The 19588-nt window shown below is 35.8% G+C and overlaps 1 protein-coding gene across 1 annotated transcript in view; it reads left to right on the top strand.

Annotated features, from left to right (window-relative positions):
* The window catches only part of LOC106715394, a 44016-nt gene extending 24798 nt beyond the window's left edge, over positions 1–19218 (top strand). Inside the window, exons 2-23 of the mRNA XM_045682308.1 lie at positions 1342–2603; positions 2801–3008; positions 3128–3173; positions 3393–3481; positions 3571–4360; positions 4428–5114; positions 5271–5466; positions 6143–9436; positions 9791–10014; positions 10225–10344; positions 10480–10644; positions 10864–11108; positions 11858–12015; positions 12218–12375; positions 12812–12971; positions 13376–13498; positions 13808–14116; positions 14513–15219; positions 15793–15954; positions 16209–16304; positions 17337–17433; positions 18756–19218. Coding sequence (XP_045538264.1) covers positions 1342–2603; positions 2801–3008; positions 3128–3173; positions 3393–3481; positions 3571–4360; positions 4428–5114; positions 5271–5466; positions 6143–9436; positions 9791–10014; positions 10225–10344; positions 10480–10644; positions 10864–11108; positions 11858–12015; positions 12218–12375; positions 12812–12971; positions 13376–13498; positions 13808–14116; positions 14513–15219; positions 15793–15954; positions 16209–16304; positions 17337–17433; positions 18756–18865 — 9406 coding nt within the window. The 3' untranslated portion in view covers positions 18866–19218. The remainder of the gene's footprint in view (positions 1–1341; positions 2604–2800; positions 3009–3127; positions 3174–3392; positions 3482–3570; positions 4361–4427; positions 5115–5270; positions 5467–6142; positions 9437–9790; positions 10015–10224; positions 10345–10479; positions 10645–10863; positions 11109–11857; positions 12016–12217; positions 12376–12811; positions 12972–13375; positions 13499–13807; positions 14117–14512; positions 15220–15792; positions 15955–16208; positions 16305–17336; positions 17434–18755) is intronic.
* The last annotated feature ends 370 nt before the right edge of the window (positions 19219–19588 follow it).

Raw genomic sequence — 19588 nt, 5'->3', positions numbered from 1 at the left:
ACTTAGTTGATTGCCACAGCGCAGGTTAAGTAGGCAAGTCACGGCTAACTAGGCACATCTCAGAACACATCATATTTTTTTTTGTTGTATACTCTAAACATTGGTTTCTTTCGTGTGTTTTTTAAAATCAAATATAATTATTCAAATTTATCAACCAAGGATTGCGACTAAACAAACAGTTAGTCACCTTTCAGGTTAATGAGATTATTAACTTCAACCTACGGTCCATAAAGTTGATCTTGAAGGCAAGTTTCGAACATTTTTTACGGTTCTTACCAGCCTACAAAATAGCATTCGGTTTGAGGTCAATGACATGCTTAACTATGTTCGTACCTCTTTTTCGGATCACAGGTCACTTAAAATACACTATGGTAAATTTTGATAATAAAAACTGTAACGTTATACTTAACTGTCGTGGACAGAGGTGACAAATAATATTCGTTTATTCGACGACTATTATAGGTTTTTATAAGTAACTTAAAATGGGGTTCACTTTTCCCAAAATAGATCAAATCTGTTAGATAAAAATCCCCCAAAGAGAAAGAGAGTAATCACAGGTTGAAGCATTAACATTTAATCAATAATTTGTGGTCACTCCGTCACCTTTCCGTATGTTTATACGTTACTTTTAGTTAAGTAGTTCTCACGGGTTCCTAAGCCTTACAATTGATATGCGTGGGAACAATTAACCACGGGTAGACGGTTTTTTGTCGTGTCGATTGTTGAAGTAACTGAAGGGTTTAATCGGACCCCAATTGAGCTAGTGAGGTGTTAAAGTAATTTAATTAAAAATAATCATAATTATTGGAATAAGCTATCAAATATTTATATTTTTGATATATATTTTTTTGCTATACGCTGTATATACATAATAAGTGATTACAACAAACAACAACAAACTTTTAGTTAGATTTTATGTTTCAGTGAATACATACACATAAACTATAAGCATTAATACACTTTATACTAATGAACTATTAAACGCTCAATTTAATATGTCTTAACTATAATTAGCATCAGATAAGCAACATCAAAGCAGTTTTATGATGGGAATCTAATACCGAGCATTACGTGTTAACTCATAGTAACTGCGTTAAAGTTCTCAGATCACGCACCTTATCACAGGGGTGACGATAACGCGACTCCGATTGAGCAATTCGAACCGAAACGCTTCGCTTGCGTGTGCACTTCGACACGCGATACCTCTCTATAAGTAAATTATGTCACAATCTACTGGTAAATAACCCACGATCGTTTCGATACTTTATAGCAACGCATCTGCAATTTCTATGGTGTAGAAACATTGGCGACATCACTTACAAAGCATTTTTTTTCTTTCAGGCTTGATCCACCGATATCCCAGTCCCAGTTCCCGATGGAGAACAAAAAGACAGCGCCGGCGACGCAACAGCCGCTCACCCAGCAACATATCATGGCACACCATGTCCATCCCGATCAGATATATTCTTCACAATACACTCAAATTCCAACACATGCCGCCACTCAAACCAATCAAATACAACCAAATGGTGTCATGCACCAACTCTTACAGAGTCAATATCAATCGAACATGAACGCTAGATCTCCGCTTTTAGAAAATAGACACGAATTATACGGCACTGGGCATAATCGAGAATACGCGAGGCATTACGGCGCAAATGATAACTATAATTATCCACAGTCCCCACCCGGACAAGAGAGAACTGAAATTCACATCGACCAAAATGTCAATCACGATATCCTTCACAATATCCCCAAAGGATACAACGCTGAAGTCTATCAAGATTATTTGAAACGTAACCCACCGAAAGATACCAATCAAATATACCAAAATCATCAACCGACTTACAGGCCTAATGCTAATCAATACGGTTCAAAACCGTATTTACCTTATTCGAGTAGAATTGGACCACAGAGTAACACAGAACTGTTGAGAAGACAGTATAATGAAATACAACAAATGAAAATGCAACAACAGTTACATTATCAAAATCAAGCTCAGATGCATCAACAACAAAAATTCGCTGAACGGCAACTTCTTCTACAACAGATACATGGAGTACAACCGCCACCGAATTTACAGAATAGCATATATTCAGATGGTTCGTACAGAGATTTAGATCGGTACAGTAGTAAAAATGACTTTAAAGATTATGAACTACAAAAAGATATGGAGGCATATGCTAAGAACAATGAAATGCGCGAATCTGACAAGCAAATGAGACAATACCACGATGCACAATGGCAGGCTAATCAGCCGTCTGATTTTCGAGAAGCAGAAAGATATAGAAAACCCGAAGATGACAAAGCGAAGAGTCAATCCCCACCTTCCGATTATAATAACCAAACACAAAGAAATAATGTAAGCGTAGTTTCGCCAATGAAATCTAGTGAATCCAGTACTCCTAGTGTGAAATCACCGTCTTCTGAAAGTCGAAGAAGCAGCAGTGGTAACCAAGCGCTACGATCTCCAATCGCGCAAAGGATTCCTTCTGCCCCTGTTGCGATGTCTGGAATTTTGTACAAGCAGGGTTCGGATGGACTTAAAGTTTGGAGAAAACGATGGTTCGTTTTGTCTGAGTACTGCTTATTCTATTACAAAAGTGAGTATGTTTTATATTTATTACACACAAAGTACTATTAAGATTTTTCTAGAATCTACTCGGAACAACCGCCTTCTTATTTTTTTTTATAACAAGAAAAATACTAAAACGATAATGACGAAATTTGGTGAAAACAAAATTAATGGTTAGATTGCTGGTAAAATAATGTTTTATTGTAATTTTATAAATTGTTTCAGGTCACGACGAAGAAAAATTATTAGGTTCTGTTTTGCTTCCTTCTTATAAAGTGTCTGCTTGCACTGCCGAGGACAAAGTTATGAGAAAATTTGCATTTAAATTGGAACACGCAAATATGAGGACGTATATACTGGCAGCTTTGGATCAGGAGGCCATGACAAAATGGGTAAAGGCATTGACAATGGCTGCTCTTATGCAAAATTTCATGTAAGTTACAATATTTTATATTTTTATTAATACACTGAACTACATTTACAATCTCTTGTTACTGATTTGATTATTAACTATTTTATTGGATTGGCTGTAATAAATTAATTTTGTTCCAGTGATCAACCACAGAAGCAAAGTGATCGAATGGTTGCTAAAAATGAAGTAAGTATTATTGGGTACTCGATGTGAATTTACAATGTTGCCGGTGGTAGATAATTAGTTCGTCAGAGCGTGTCCAAGGACAGTTTTGTTATAACTGGACGTAACGGCAGCCATAGTAACTACCGGACAACCAATTTTTATACCATTACGTAAACTTTACATAATAGTATTTTTTGTCGGTGTTGTACTCTTATATTCAATATTTATTTAATGTCGCAGGATGACGAAGATGCAGGTCCTACGTATGCAAATGCCCCGCCTAAACCGAGAAGATCTAACGATGGCTACAATTCACCCAGTCCGGATATGTAAGACATTATTTATAATATTAAAAAAGTGTGATTCTATTTATTAATAAAGCGTAAATAAAATAAATTAACTATTAAAAAAATTACAGGTACGATCCTAACTATGATTTACTTAAAAAGCCAGCATCACACTATAGCCAAGGCACTAACAACACTCGCTATCAGGATCATACTAATTACCCAAGCAGCCCAATGCAAGATGCTGCATACACACGCTCTCCACAGTCACCACCGGTTCAGCAGCAACCTCAATACCAAACAAAACGATCATACGATACTCATAACCTTTCTTTGCCATTGACAAATACAATAACGGAAAGACTCGAAAGCAATCAGTACGGTTCATCGTCCATGTATCGATCTAATCCACAATCTCCTTATTTTGATAATAGGAATAGAAATCAGCAACCGCAACAGCAACCTATCCATGACCCAAAGGCAAATAATGACGCTAACATATATGAACAACGAATGCAACGGAATCCATTCTTACAAGACAATGAACAAATTGAAACACCTAGGGATAGAGAATCCCAAATGAAGAATAACCAATCAATGACAGAAGAAAATCGTCAAAGTCAAGAATCTACACCTAACGCATCTAACACTTACAATAAAGATGTATATGGGGAACTTAATAGACCTAGCAGGTCTGGTAGCAGTGTTAACGAAAGATTAATAGAAAGAAGAACGCCTGACGCTTATGGACGAGCAGCCTCGGTAGCTTACAACAAGGAAAAAGTTGAGGATTATGAAGATATCTACGGAAATGAAAATGAATACGGAAAAACCTACGCAAAGTCACCTAAGCAACATCAAGCACGGGATAATGTCAGCATATCTAGTCACAAGCAAGCACAAGACCAAGTTCCCAATTATGTAAGTATCACATTTCTACTTTTACATTTCTTTTGAAACAAGTCCACTTAGAATAAACATGTTTTAGCCGCAAGAGAAGACTTTTAGCGGACCGGCAGTTTTAAGAAGAAAAAAGATGCAGGCAAGCGGAATCCAGCCTCCGATGCCACGACCTCACAGCGCAGATTTCCTTGAATACGAATCTAAAAATGAGGTCTTAAATAAAACGGTCCCGACGAGGACAGTTACTGATCCTCCTCGGCAGCCGCAGCGACCTAAATCTAGCCTCGATATCAATTCATACTACGACCCCAGTTCCGACAGGTATTACTCGGAAGAAAGCTACGCGGAAAAAATGCGACAGTCCGCACAATATTTGCAGCAACAGGCTATGGGGTCGCGCAACATTCAAATTCCATTAGCCAAATATGCTAGTGGATTAGCTGAGAAACAGCTGAGTTCGGCCTATTCCCAGATTACCAATAATAATTACGAACCTGACACTGGAATCAATAGAAGCAGTCGTGATAATGTAAGTTATAATTCAAAGTATAGTGATATCGAAGGTTTGAATTCTAATTGGACGTTGAAAGAAAAAGAAAGTCAAAAGGATTATCTGAATAGAAGTGGCAGCGTTATGAGTGACAGTTCCAATGTAAGTGGTTATGTAAAGGACGTTAATAGATTCGATCCCACCGCGGATGGGTTCATGAGATCCGCAAGTGCGCGTTTACCCTCGACCACAGAGAAAGAAGGCGAAAAGAAAATACAACAGGTATTTTTAATGCCACATATTAAAAAGTGGTCTTATGTATTTCTAGCTAATAGACCTATAAATTGGTATAAATGAATGCACGGTGCTTCAAACTTACCAATCTTTGAATCGGTTATTGTGGATATTAGAAATAATATATATATTTTTCCTTTCCAGCGCGAAGAATCTATGAAACGGCTTCTTGAATGGAAGCAAAGGATGTTACAAAGTCCATTGACAAGAAAAAGTACACCGGCTACTATTTCTCTTGCTCGTTCTCTTAACCATAGCAGACAGTCATTGAGATCAGATCAATTTAAGCCCAAAACATACACAAATGCATCATACAACAGTTATTCTTCAGACGACGAAGGTATGAAATCACTCTTTCAAGAGTTTATAGTAGATTTTTCGTAGCATGTGTAACAGATTACTATAGATCATTTCAAAGTTTTACTTTATTTTCAATTTGAAATTATGCCATAAAAGCATGGTATGTGATATTTTTTATTAAATTAATTCATGCATGAACAAAGGTAACTGTTTTTTCAAGATTACCTTTGATATTTATTAAATGAAATTATTTTTTATATGTAGTTAAAGGTGAAGTAGTTTCGCAACATGTAACAAGTTATAATAATATTATTTATACATTTTTCTTTATCAAAAATTGCAATCAAGCGATCATCAGTTCGAGGAATGATATTTAAATAATCGTGTTTTTAAATATAAAAATGCCATAGAAAGTAACATAAATTTATTTTTAATCCTCATAGTATAAAAACTTAGACGTAGTTTATAATGACTTTGCTTTGCGGAAAGGTACCTTCCTGCCTGCTGGGACTATGTCACTAACAAGATTTAATATTGGTATATTGTCGGTGATGGGTTATAAACATTATGTTAGCGGTGGTTTCTGTAACTAGTAGTCTATCTATTTCTAACCTCACAATATTTAGGACAGTATACTACTAACATGGAAAATAGAATCAAAAATAATAAGATGTTAGTTTGAATCGATTAAGTAAAATTAAAATTTTGTACCTCAGAGGAAACAACGGGCACTGATCTGCAAATACCGAGAGATACGCAGGCAGGAAGGTCCCATAAACAGAACATAAGCCCCATTGTAATGCGACCAGATACACATGCGCCCTTCGTCGCTCAGCCTACATCAAATATCCTTACTGAAGTTAACAAAGATAAAAATGATGAAAATACTTACGAAAACATTAATTGTTCAGTCAAAAATAATTTTGACTGCGATATAGCTAGGGAGAAAAGTGATGTGCAGAATTGTGAGACAGCGAGCCCTGAAAACGCAAATGAAGTTGATAATAATAGTGGTTATGAGACACATGACAGTGAATCGGAATCAGAAACACATATTGAATATACAGATAACGATCTAGACGAAGTTTTATTAGCATCTGACAACGACAGCAAAATTGTTGAGGATTTGGTTTTAAAAACTTTGCAAAAAACAGATGATGGAAATGATGTTGAACAACAGGCAACAGAAAAATCTGATACACCTCCCGTCCGCCCTATAGGCGAGGAACATTATCTTCCTATGAGTCCACGTAAGACTTCCACGTTGGAGCCTCCTCATAAAACAATACTTCAGAATCTAAGTGTGTTTGATGACACTATGCCTCAACATTACGAAGATAATCCGTACGTTGAAATGAATTTAGGCAACGAGGAAGATGATATGCAAACTTATGAAATTGTCTGTGTGAACAACGGTAAAGTGGAGCCTGTTTATATGGAAGTAAAAAATGGAACGATTGAAGAAAATGAATCAGAAAGTGTCACTCTTAGAGATAAATCTATTTCAGATACGGCTTCGAACTTTGCTGATACAAAGCAACAAACACTAAAAAGAGTTTCCAAAGGCGACAAAACGAAAGAAAGATCTGATTGCTCTGATGCAGATGATGAATCGTCAAGAGATTTTTCCCTCGATACACCTTTTAATAGAATGAGCATTTCAGACACCTTCAGACCGGCATCGTACTATCTTAGTGATAGTAAAACTACATTACATCTACAAGATAGCTCTGATAGCGAAGTATATCCTCCACCACCAATCCCTAGTTCATCGCCACCTTGCGAAGAACTTTCCGGTGAAGCGTTATCCAGATACATTTTAGATAAATTGGATAAATCGGATATACCACAGGACAGTTCAATTTTGAAAATGTTGACTAGTGAAAATCAGAAAAAGATTAATGCTAAAAGAAAAACAACGTCATTAATGATATACGGTAGTCGTACTTCAATTCACGACACACTCACAAGAGGGGAAAAAATACGTAACAGTAGGGCTAGTTTGGTAAATGAAAAACAAAATTTTAAAGAAGGACCTTCCACTTTCCACAATAATTTAATCTTCGAAAAAAATCCTTGTTGTGGTTTAGATAACGACTCTGTGCGTAATATCTTTAATGCTGATAGAGGGTCGTCGAGATTGTCCTTGGAATCTGATGTAAGCAGTAAATTCGATATAACACCTTCAAATATCTCCTCTGAAGTTACAAGTCTTGGAAGTGATTCAATGATGGATTTGAATAATAGCAGTCAAAGAGACATAGAAAATATGATTAAAAGACGACCTCTTTCCGACGATTCACTTTTTGAGTTAACTTCATCTCAACTTTACCAAAACCATGATCTCATTTCCAATGCTGACCTTGACAAATATTTAGAAAATTTACAACCCTGTTCTAGCAATGTTGGTGAAAATAGTTATGAAAATACAAGCTTTGTCAGAGATTCAACACGCGATGATGTAGTTCATAGTGATGATGCCCTACCAACGCAGTCATTCACAGTAGCACACCAACGTAGTTCCAGTACGCCTGTGAGGAACGGTAATGCTGCGGATGATAAAGTAGATATTGGTATTCAATACAGAATTCTTGAACAACACGTCTCGGGTTATGTAGGATCTCAAAGTTCTTGTAGTTCTGTTGGTATCACTAAATCTCCAATATCATTTTACTGCAAGAACACTGATGAAGGGACTTTAATAAGAAAAAACTTAAATAAAAATTCTACGGCTAATAAGATAAAGGAATTCGAAAACGAGAAATTGGCGCCTAAACCAGAAATTGACACGAATGCTTCTTCAACAACCACAGGCTTTCACAGTAGAGAAAGTTCTACAGAACACAGTGCACCTTACTATTATTCTGATCTTTCTTCGCAAGAGCATATTAATGTATTACCTACTTCTCATTTCTTGAAAAATACTAACCTTCACCGTAAACTTAATAATCAAAGACGAAGAGGTCCTTTACATAAGAAAAATGAAATATCACATATACACAATCCAATTCGTAACAATCACGTTCTGATGTCTGACCGTTCTTTTGAATTAGCTTCGTCGGCGAGAAGCGTTTCGGTAGAATTTTTGAGTGCAGCTGACAAGGACTCCGATATTGATATGAAAAATATATACGAATCTACCGGTGGTAAAAGTTCTAAGATTCCTGAGTCGATGAATTTAATATCGAGTCTAGGTTGCAAGAGCTCTAGCCAAAGAAGGATTGATGATAGTCAATCAACAGACCTTAGTATACTGAATAATGCCTCTATGAACACAAGTTCAATACAGTTATCGTCAGCTAGTATGTCGTCACACTGTAGTGGAAATTCATCTAATACTGTTTATTATGATGCCGAAGCGGATGCTGGTGCATACGAAAACGTTTTATGCCAAGGAGAGAAACATTGGGATGAAGATTCTCTGTGGAGAGATAATTTAAGGCGGGTCTCACACCGACACGCTCGGTCTATGGACGACTTGGATACGGTTCAAGTGGAAACAGAACCTAATCGTATAGGATCGGATGCGTGTTGTATGCATAGTATTAAACGTATTAAGAAATGTTCACCCAGCAAAATAAATCGAAACGTAACATATGTAAATTGTAATATACAAGAACAGGTGCAACGACGTAAAGACGTTAATTTAGATACAAAATGTATGTATTCAGAAGAAGACGTTAAAGTTGATGACAATGATGTTTACGTTAGTTTAGCCGAAGATTCTGAGCAATGCAACGAACATTCTGATGAAGGAGTGTATGAACAATTAGCGATCGGTTCCTCTATTTCAAGTTTACCGCCAGAAAAGGAAAGTCAAAAATGTGTTGTAGATTGTAAAAGTACACGAAAAAAGTTTGAAATTGATAGAGAAAATTTAAGACAATGGGACTTAATGTCTAGTGGTTTAATGAAAGGTCGGGCGGGAGGGGCGCATTGTGTCGGGGTAAATGTGGTTGTGGGCACAGTTCACACGGACACCGGGACAGACAGGTCAAGCAATGACGATATCCTATAACATTATAAGGTCCCGTAAGGTACACTATGTAAGTTATATTCCAATTACAATTATTAGCAAAGCAAGTCATTTAAACGAATTGTAAATATTTTGGCATTTTTATGTGATTACAGATTTAAAGTTCTTGCATTTTTTTAATAAGGGTTTAAAACAAGATAAGGTGTATAGTGAGATTATTTAGCATGCAGTATTAACATGACATCCAATTGTAAATAGAAACAAAACTGAAAATAATGTACTAATACGCAACCTTTGTACACTTTATCATGTTTATACCAGGTCTTTCCTCAACATGAATTTTTTACGCGTAATGTTATCAACTTCCTATAATTTTTGCATTTTTTAGCTTCAACGACAATGCCCGGCACGAATTTGGAATCGACTATAAATAATAACACACCTCAACAAACATTGTCAAAGAAAGCTTTTCTCGGGAGCAACACTTCGATCGGCCGAAGCAATAGAGATGCTAACATACCGGTCCGCGCGGTCAGCCCTCGTGTGAGATGGGTCGAGGAAAAGCAATCAAATGATAACTTAATACAACAGCTATCAGCGTCGCAACAAAATGTAAGTTTACCAACTTTACAATTATCTTTTACATTCATTTATTTTCGAGAATCGAAGACAAAAACCTATTGTATTGACCACACTACGAGTAAGCTTAGGGCTCTGTTATTGTCAATCTTTTAACCACTTAGTGTGGAGCAGGGGCTGAGGTTTATGATATCCGTCTCCGTTTACAGACTTTTTAGGTTTATTTAGTTTTACTTCTTACAGTTAAATAATTTAAATGCTGGACAAGATACATGGGCTTTAACACGATCACCCTCAAGGACATTACAACAACCAATTAGTGCAGTCAGCCCACGCGTTCGGAGAAATGATAATGATGATTTGGTTTGTACCAATTTTCTATATAATTCATACAAAAAATTGTTTGTTGCTTTTATCTTTTCAATTATTTCGTTATTTTGCGATGTTTATTACGTTATATTTTGTTTGTCATTATGCTTTTTGTGTTCACTCAATTAGCAATATACGCCGAGTGGGCAAGAGTTGTCTGAAACGCCCACCGCTGGAGAATTGTTGGGAAGGACTCATGAAGAATTGGTATTGCTTCTCATACAATTGAGACGACGGCATACAGCTACTCATCGTTCTATAGAGCAATGCTGTGCACAAATTAGTAGCATAGAGGTGCATTTTTTGTTTTGTTTTTGCTTTTACAATGAAGTTTTTCTTTTTTCTTGCTTATTCTTTCTGTAGTTGTTTTACTTTTAAGTTTTGTTTATTTTTATCTTTAATAACGGTATTCGATTTGCTGTCTTCATGTCTTGACTACCATTATTTGAGTGCTAGACAAATAACCTTCCTGAACTTGCTTTAATAAATACTAAATAATGTGATTTTTCACAGGATTGTCTTAGCTCCCTTAAAGCATTAGAGCGTGAGGAGAGTCTGCAACGGTTGGAGCAGCTGAAGAAGCAGTTAATGGATCTGGAGTATCAATATGAGAAGAGCAAGCCTCTGGTGCAGCTGGTCGACAACATGGTGAAGCTCGGCTCACTCTACAATAGACCTGGGTCTACTATCGAACGCCTGGAAAGAAACCAGCGATTACGGCAGAAGGTGCTAGCTGAACACGCACTGGAGCAACAAAGGTGAGAATTATAAAGTTTTTTAAATTAAAATCTAATCTTTTAATGTTAATTATAATCTATATGACTGTGGGACTTTTGGGTGTTTTTTGTGAAAATGTTCTGGCGAGGCTAAGCTACGATGACCATATGATAATGGTTAAACGTAGCCACTCATAGAAACAATCACACTTGAGACGAACAAAATGTAGATAGATTTGTGACAGTTCAAATAAATATCGATGTAACATTTATTAAACTTAAATGTGAAAAAGATGGATAAATTGCTAGCAGACGGACTAGTTAAGGTTACTATTACAATAGAATCAAATCCATTCATCAGATTACATAATCATCAGCTCACTATACATGCCCATTGAGAGACTCGGAGCCTCCCCTAAGTTAGGGGTGACTAGGACATAGTCAACCATGCAGACCCAGTGCGGGTTGAATTCACACAAATCTTTGAATTTCTTCGTAGGTATGTGGGGTTGTATCACGATGTTTTCCTTCACTGTAAGAATGTCGGATTAATATACATATGTAAATCGAAAAACACATTGGTACATAGCGGGATTCGAATCCCTGGACGTGCAGAATTCAAGTCAAGTGCTTAAATCCTGAACCACTGACGCTCGCGACGCCTTCATGAGATGTGTCGTAGGATCCTTGTTTTAAACCATAAAAACAATTCTATCACAGTACCATTAGGAGAAATTGTCACTGAAGAAAACAAAATTATTTCATCCATATAACACAAGTGTCATGTTAAGGTGGTTGGAGAGTGCGGCCGCTGGGAAGTCCTTGGAGACGGAAGCGGCGCGGTCTCGAGTCGCTGAGCTGTGGGCGCTGGAACAAGAGCTGGCGGACGAGGCGGCAATACTGCAGGGGTTGAAGACTGATAAAGACACCATTGATACTTTACTTACCGGTAAATATGCAGTTTTATTGATTTTTTTCGACTTTATACAATGTTAGTGTTAATACACGAAAAATTTATTGACATTGGTCTTTATTAAGGATACAAGGTTTGAAAGTTTACAATAACAGTAAAACTAGGAAAAATTAAACTAATAGTGGTTGTTTTCATAAGAAATTGTTATAAAAAGTATTTGTCCATACATTGTATACAGGTGTACGCAGCAAGCTAGCCAGCGCGCCGCGCGGGGCGGGTGCGGGGGGTGCGGTGGGTGCGGGGGGTGCGGCGGGTGCGGGGGGTGCGGCGGGTGTGGGGGGCGGTCTGGAGGCGGAGCTGACGCGAGTGCACGCCCTACTCGCGCACAATTCTAAGGTTTATAAGGTTTTCATCTATACCATGCACTTATACCTTTTATATTTATTATTTATATCTCACATTCAATAGTGAAATGTGATTCAGGAATTTAAATAAACTTTTTTTTTCTAGTTATTTGTTTGCACGGAAAAAATAAATTTAGACTATTTACTTAACTTTTTCACTCATTTGTTCTCTGTACGCATATTATTAAGTGAACTGCAAGCTCTTTTGGAGCTGACTACTAAAATAAGTGAATATCTTGCTCGTTTAATATACAATAACATCACATAGAGGTATGAATGAGGGCCAGCAACACATCTGCAGTTCCTTTGGTGTTCTCGACGTTCATTTACCATCTTTTCTTAAAAAAAAAAAGATCTTAGAATCGACGGAGACGTGCGAAAATGCAACAAAATAGAAGTCACTAGTTATATATGATATCATTGTATAGAAATTGGAGCAGACGGTGGCCGACAATGCGCGGTTGGAGCGAGAACTTCAGCAGCTGCGACGTGCGCTACAGGCTCGACGTGCGAACGCGCCGCCGCATGCGCCCGCACACACCGCGCACACCGCACACACCGCACACCCCACTGCGCTGCTCGAAGACGGTATGCATCCGACTTCGAAGGACCAACACTTCTTTTAATATATTCATTGCTACAGTCGTTAAAACTTTCAGCTAATGGAGATTATTCATACAAAATCTATATTAAGGAGCGTCTTAAGTGATTTATAAACTCTGATTGCAGCCATTAATTAAATTTTAACTTTATTTGCTTGTCTAATATATAAAATTCTCGTGTCACGGGGTTCGAACTTGAACTCCTCCGAAACGGCTTGACCGATTCTCATGAAATTTTGTGAGCATATTGAGTAGGTCTGAGAATCGGCCAACATCTATTTTTCATACCCCCCCCCCATTTAGTTTTTTTTAACCGCGCGTGAACGGAGTCGCCGGCGACAGCTAGTATTGTATATAGTATATTTACTACTAACATGTATAATTTTTCAGAGGTGTCTCGTGTGCAGCAACTAGTGTCGGCTCTGCAGCGACAGAGACAGGAGTTGTCGCGCGCGGTGCGACATCTGACGCAGCAGTCGCGCGTCTTGCAGACAACGCACGACTCCATGCCAGGTTAATATACACCTTATTACCATTACATAAGGTAGAAAATAGAAAAGCTTTTCACTTGTTGTTATCTATTGATATTCATTTACTTATGAAACTTTGTTAAATGATACTTCTTAACTGTTTGTAGAAATTTTTGGTTGTTAGGAATTTAGACCTCAATTCGTCAAATGAAATGCTCTAGAATTATTAGAGGTGACTCTATAATCTGCTGCATGTTTATGAGGATTTGTTTTGCCAATCGTTTATTATTAACACTCGTAACTGTTATTTTTTTCCTGAATATGTTTTAAATAGATAAAAATAATATTTCAGGTAAACGTCGCCCAATAACATGTTGGCAGGAAACGAATTTAGATACCGGCCATACGATAGACCACGGACAATCGGAGTACGACTGGGCGCGAACTTTGCGCGCGCCCGGACAACGCGAACACGACCACGAATTCGAGCGCGAACTCGAGCATAGACTCGAACGTCAGTACGAACATAGAGCCGAGCGTCAGTACGAACACAGACTTGAACAAGAGCGTGCACCTCTGTATGTGGACACGCGGCCGTCTGCCGCAGAACTACCTCTCACTATGCCACTCAACAGTGATGACATGCAACATAATGCTTTCAGTGAGTATTTTAATATTATCAAATAAAATATCATTGCACCAATATTTTTGAACCTAGAACGAAAGTCAGTCAATGTACTGTATAGATCGGTGGACCTAGTAAGAATATTTGTAACAATCGCTTTCGAAACGTTATCTACAATTATGGCAAAATTAGTATGAGACTTTTGATCTACTTTAAGCATAAATTTCAATACACTTTTTGTCTATGATGATACGTCCATAGATTCAGAAATTATAAGTTTTGCATATAGTAAACGTCATTTTTACAGCGTGATTTATATACATATGACATTTCATTAAAGTAAAGGATAAAGCATTAAATCACATTAAATAATGCAATTTTACTTTTTAAACAAAATATTTTTTTTTTAGTTATTAACTTTTATATTTCCAGGTAATTTATCGAATGTAGAGAAGCAAGAAATAAAAACGGTTCGTATTGTGAAACGTGAGAGCGAGAGACGTCAGAGAGATAGAGAGAGATCACTGCAGCCGATGTCGGAATGGCCAAACGCCAACATAACGGCCAACATCGACCAGTTCCTGGAGGAGGAACTCATACAGCCAACAAACTATACCCGGGCTTCTTCTGTACCACGTACTGACTACAAATACGATGACTACTACAATAAACCACAAAATGTAGATCCGACAAATTACTTACGTTATAGCGAGAAAAATATGGAACTCAGTCCCAAATTCCCTTCAAGTCCTTCACTTTCAAACTACGATTATTCACGAGACGTTTCTTCTATGAGTAGTAGTTACAACAAAAGTTACGAAAGATCCGGCTATGATAGGACCATTTCTCTATCCACACAATATTTAAACAGCCCAACTGACAGTTCCCGGACTTTGACAAACGATCCATTATCAAAGACGAGTAGTATTATGAGTTTAACTAGATCGAATATCGAATTATCTCCGATATTTAAAAGTGAAGCTGCTAAACAAATCATAACTGAGGTTTCCGATGGACATAAGAACGGATCTTTGCACAGAAGACAGGTGCCAAAGGAGAAGAGGCGTCATTATACTGCACCCCATCATCTTAGTGCGAAGACTTTGAATGAAATGCCAAAAGACGTTTATAATCAAGATGTAAGTATTAAGTGGTTACTTCTTTTTCATGTAGTTTAAATTATTTTAATAGTTCCAAAATAGCCTCATGTTAAACATGAAATTAAACTAGTTAGTTAGTTGTTACGGTAAATGACAATATGTTTTTATACATGTGTTTCAACAGTGAAAACCCCAGTAAAAAGATGTATAGTCGAATTCAATGGTAATGAGATATTTCATAAACACAAGTCACTTGGTTAACAATATTTATTGTCTATGGATTTATTTTGAAATGTTTTAGTATTTATATTGATGATATAAACATGTATGTTGGTAATAATAGATTAACAACATTATAAAGGTAAAATTGTTTAAAATTTCTACTGAATTCTACTATATTACCACTATCAACTAAGACGATTAAAGTACCAGGGGAGCAGAACCCATAAAGAGTTTATCAGTCAAATTCCATCTACAAACAGTGACAGAAGTACTAAGTTACCAGGATAGCATGAAAAAGAAAAGTATTAGTTAGTATGCGTGGTTTTAGTCATTCGTATGACAAGTGAAGTACCAGGCGAACATGAAAGTGAAGAGATGTTGTAATCTTAGGGCAGTCGTTCGCTGGATGACGCGGACATGGAGCGTGCATTACGCGGCGCGGCGCCGGACGTTGTGCGTTCCGCGTTACCGCGCCGCGCCGAGCAATCTATCGACCAGCTGCTCGCCGCGCCACAGAAGATACTCATACCAGAGCGGTACATACCTGAAAAGGTACGTCTTAACACATTTGAAATTAAACACATTTTGAAATTAAAACTGTGCAAAAATACTAATAATTACTTTGATGAAATACTAACAATTAAATTGCAATTTTTGGTTTGTAGGCTTAAGGTCTTATTCGATTTTGCATTTTTCTTAAGTAAATTCCGTATTGATCTAAGCAGAAGAAATGATAAAGTAATTCTATTGTATATTATGTTTATTTGCATAGTTTCGTATTTAAAGATTTGAATTTCCACGTCTAGCCTCCAGAACTTTCTCCTGAGGAGCAACAAAAACGACTAGAGAAAGTTGAATCAATCAAGAAAATGCTAACCGATTCTTCTGCAGAAACTGCAAAGGTTAGTATCAAATATGTGTCATCTATTATATAAAAATCTTATTTAACATTAATATGAACTATTAATTTTATGTTATGTAATTGGATGTTTAATAAAATTTAAATATTATTAACAATATGTCTTGTTTTTTCTATTCTTTTCTAAAAACCTTTCAAAACTTCATTTAACACCCATTCTGTTAACTCTTTCTTCTAAATTCACTGTAATTACAAGTTTTACTCACAGCCTAAAAATCAGTCATTTTACTCGTATTTAGTAGAAATGGCACAGTTGCAAAAAAAAAAAATCATACACTTTTCTAAATCGTTCTCTTTTCTACCATATTGACATTTGTTCGTTATATGTTTTTAATTCATAAATATGTAACATATAAATTATATCTTTGTTCATAAACACTTTGATTTCTATTAGTATCATAACATCGCATCTTGTTTTAGTTAGAAATCGCTTCTCTAGTATTACCTAAGCATGTTCATCACTTATACAACTTTTTGTTATAGAATAAATAATGTTTTAATAAAGTACATACTTAATGTACTGCTGTTTGTTTATACAATTTTATGGTCTTGTTGGTAATAATAATAAAAAAGTACAGATTAAATATTTTTTTTACTTGAGACTTATGACCTACTAGCTTTTACCCGCGACTCCGTCCGCACGGAATAAAAAAAATAGAAAACGGGGTAAAAATTATCCTATGTCCGTTTCCTGGTTCTAAGCTACCTGCCCACCAATTTTCAGTCAAATCGATTCAGCCGTTCTTGAGTTATAAATGGTGTAACTAACACGACTTTCTTTTATATATATAGATAGATAGATGAAGTTATAAGTTTGTAAAATTTAATAATTTATATTTTTGAGGTTACAAAAACAAGCAATCTGATTTTAATTATATAACAAAAAGAGAAAAACTTAGTTAAAAGACTATAATATTGTATCAACAAAGTATCCAAGCTTGGTTAATAGTCGCTTGGAATGTTGGCTGTAAATATACCAGCAGTCATACATCTGTGTGCTTTACAACGCTGTTAGAGTCCTGACGGCGACGAGAAGAGGCAACGTGAACATTTGCTCCAGATGAACCAGATCCTAGCCAAGCAGGTCACAGAAATGAGCAAAATTATAGCCGGTGAGATATCAAATATAATTAGTATATATTTAACTTACACGCCTGATGTATATAAAGTTTAAATCATTCATAGTTTAAATATTCTAGCTCCTGTTTTCATATCGCACAGTTATTCGGTTCCTTAGAAAGTCTTAGTTTAAATATTTCGTGGCGCACTCTATACAAGTTTATTTTTTACATAAAATGACTCGATTTCATACCAAATAAACACTTAAGGGTGATTGAATTCCCTCCGAAAAAATAGATATTTTTGGCGGCAGTGAAAATACACGGTAATAGTTTTCTATGCACACATTCATGAGAATTATTCGCATGTGTTTTTTTTTAAAATTGAATGTATAAGATCACTTGTCATGTTTACTTCATTATTATATTTTAAAATTCATAATCGTTTTGTGTAAAAAAAAATCAATATAAACAATTTCACGTCTTCATAAAATTTAATTTCGATTCAATTTTGTCCTAAGATTTCAATCTTTTATTCTTGTAAATGTGTTGCATGTTTCACTTTAATACATCAGGCTAATTGTATTAATGTTAAAATATGAATTTTGTATTTCGCTTGCTCCTGTTTTTTTTAATTCATTTTGATGTTACCATTTACTTAAAAACGTGTTTGTGAATGTCGCTCGAAATTTTTATAGATTCATATTCTAGCTTTGTTAGAGAAAATTAAAAATCACTGCATTTTCAATGTTTAATTAAATTGTTGCGTGTGTTTTTTTATTACATTTTGCAACACGTGTCTTTGGATAGATTAAAAAAAATAATGGCCATTTACACAGTAAACCTCTGTTCGTATTAAAAAAATCATTTGACAGTTGTTTTTTTATACATACAGGCAAAGAACATGCAACAATAGCCATTAGAAGTAAGAAAAAATAATAATCATTAGAGGTTATAAAAAAGAATTAACTATCCAAGGGCATGGGCATGTGACTAACAATCACGTGTGTCCACGCATGTAACCTATAATTCGCTTGATGTTTGTTTGTCCCGTTCTCTGCAGGAACCAACACTGACCAAGGACCGTCCAACGCCCACAACTGATTGGCCAAACACCCACCAACCTACAGCTTCATTAATTTAAGAAAAAAGCTAATTTACCAAATATCCATTATCCCTTAAACGCTAGTATTTATAAGCAAATTGTCTCCAACTGGGCGGTCCTTTGAAGACTGTTCGTGACGACGCATGGTTTCCATTTATGCATTTTGTTGTGAGTAGTTTGTTTTTTTAATTTTTGTTGTCTTTAATGCATTTGTTTTTAAATTTTTGTAACGTCTTTTACATCATCTAATAAATATTATTTTTATCAATAGTGAGGGCTTTAGAAGAACTGCCGTTACGAGAAAATGGCGAGGATTCGGACGAACTATCGCCAGATGTGGAGTTACCAATTTACCAACAAAGAGATAACTACTTCACTTGAATTTACCCTCAAACTATCTTGAACATGAAAAACATCGACAAACTTTTCGGTCAAACACGATTGTTCAAATAATCAGATAAAAACTAAGTATGGAATTTAAAATAATGTTGTGAACTTGTAATTGAACATCGAAATTTACATATCTTTGTGTCTCATAAAAATATGTGTATTACTGTGTTTCCATAGTTGTTGTACTTGTAAAAAAACATATTAGCCCCCTCATTATCTTTGAACAAAACACAGCGGTAAAATCTAATGCTTCGGCTGGAATTTCCCGGTTACAATTAATTGTTGTTACGAATATTGTATATATATATTTGTGATTGAAACGACGTTTTTGTGTCATAAATCTAATGGTAGAAAAAGATTTTAAAATTTGTCTTGATAAATAAAATTAAATGTTACTAATATAGATGTATAATTTATAGATTGAATGTTTTAATTTTGATGTCTAATCGATTTTAAAATTACCAGTTTCTTTTGTAAATGACAACACTGAAGAAATTTAGCCCAACAAAGGGCCTCCAGTGACTTCGTCTCACTTTTATTCTCTGGATTAAGTCTTCATAGATTATATATCTATGGTTAATAGAAAATATATAATTAGAAAGATCCTAAACTTATATACAATTATTAGAAAACTACGTATCCTATGAAAACGTACTATTAATTAATATAAAATAATGTACTATACAATGTTAATTGTTAGTAAGCTTTAGAAGT

Source organism: Papilio machaon, chromosome 18, assembly GCF_912999745.1.
Source record: "Papilio machaon chromosome 18, ilPapMach1.1, whole genome shotgun sequence".
Taxonomy (NCBI): Eukaryota; Metazoa; Arthropoda; class Insecta; order Lepidoptera; family Papilionidae; genus Papilio; species Papilio machaon.
Note: the sequence above shows the minus strand (reverse complement) of the source record. Positions and strands in the feature narration are given on the sequence as shown.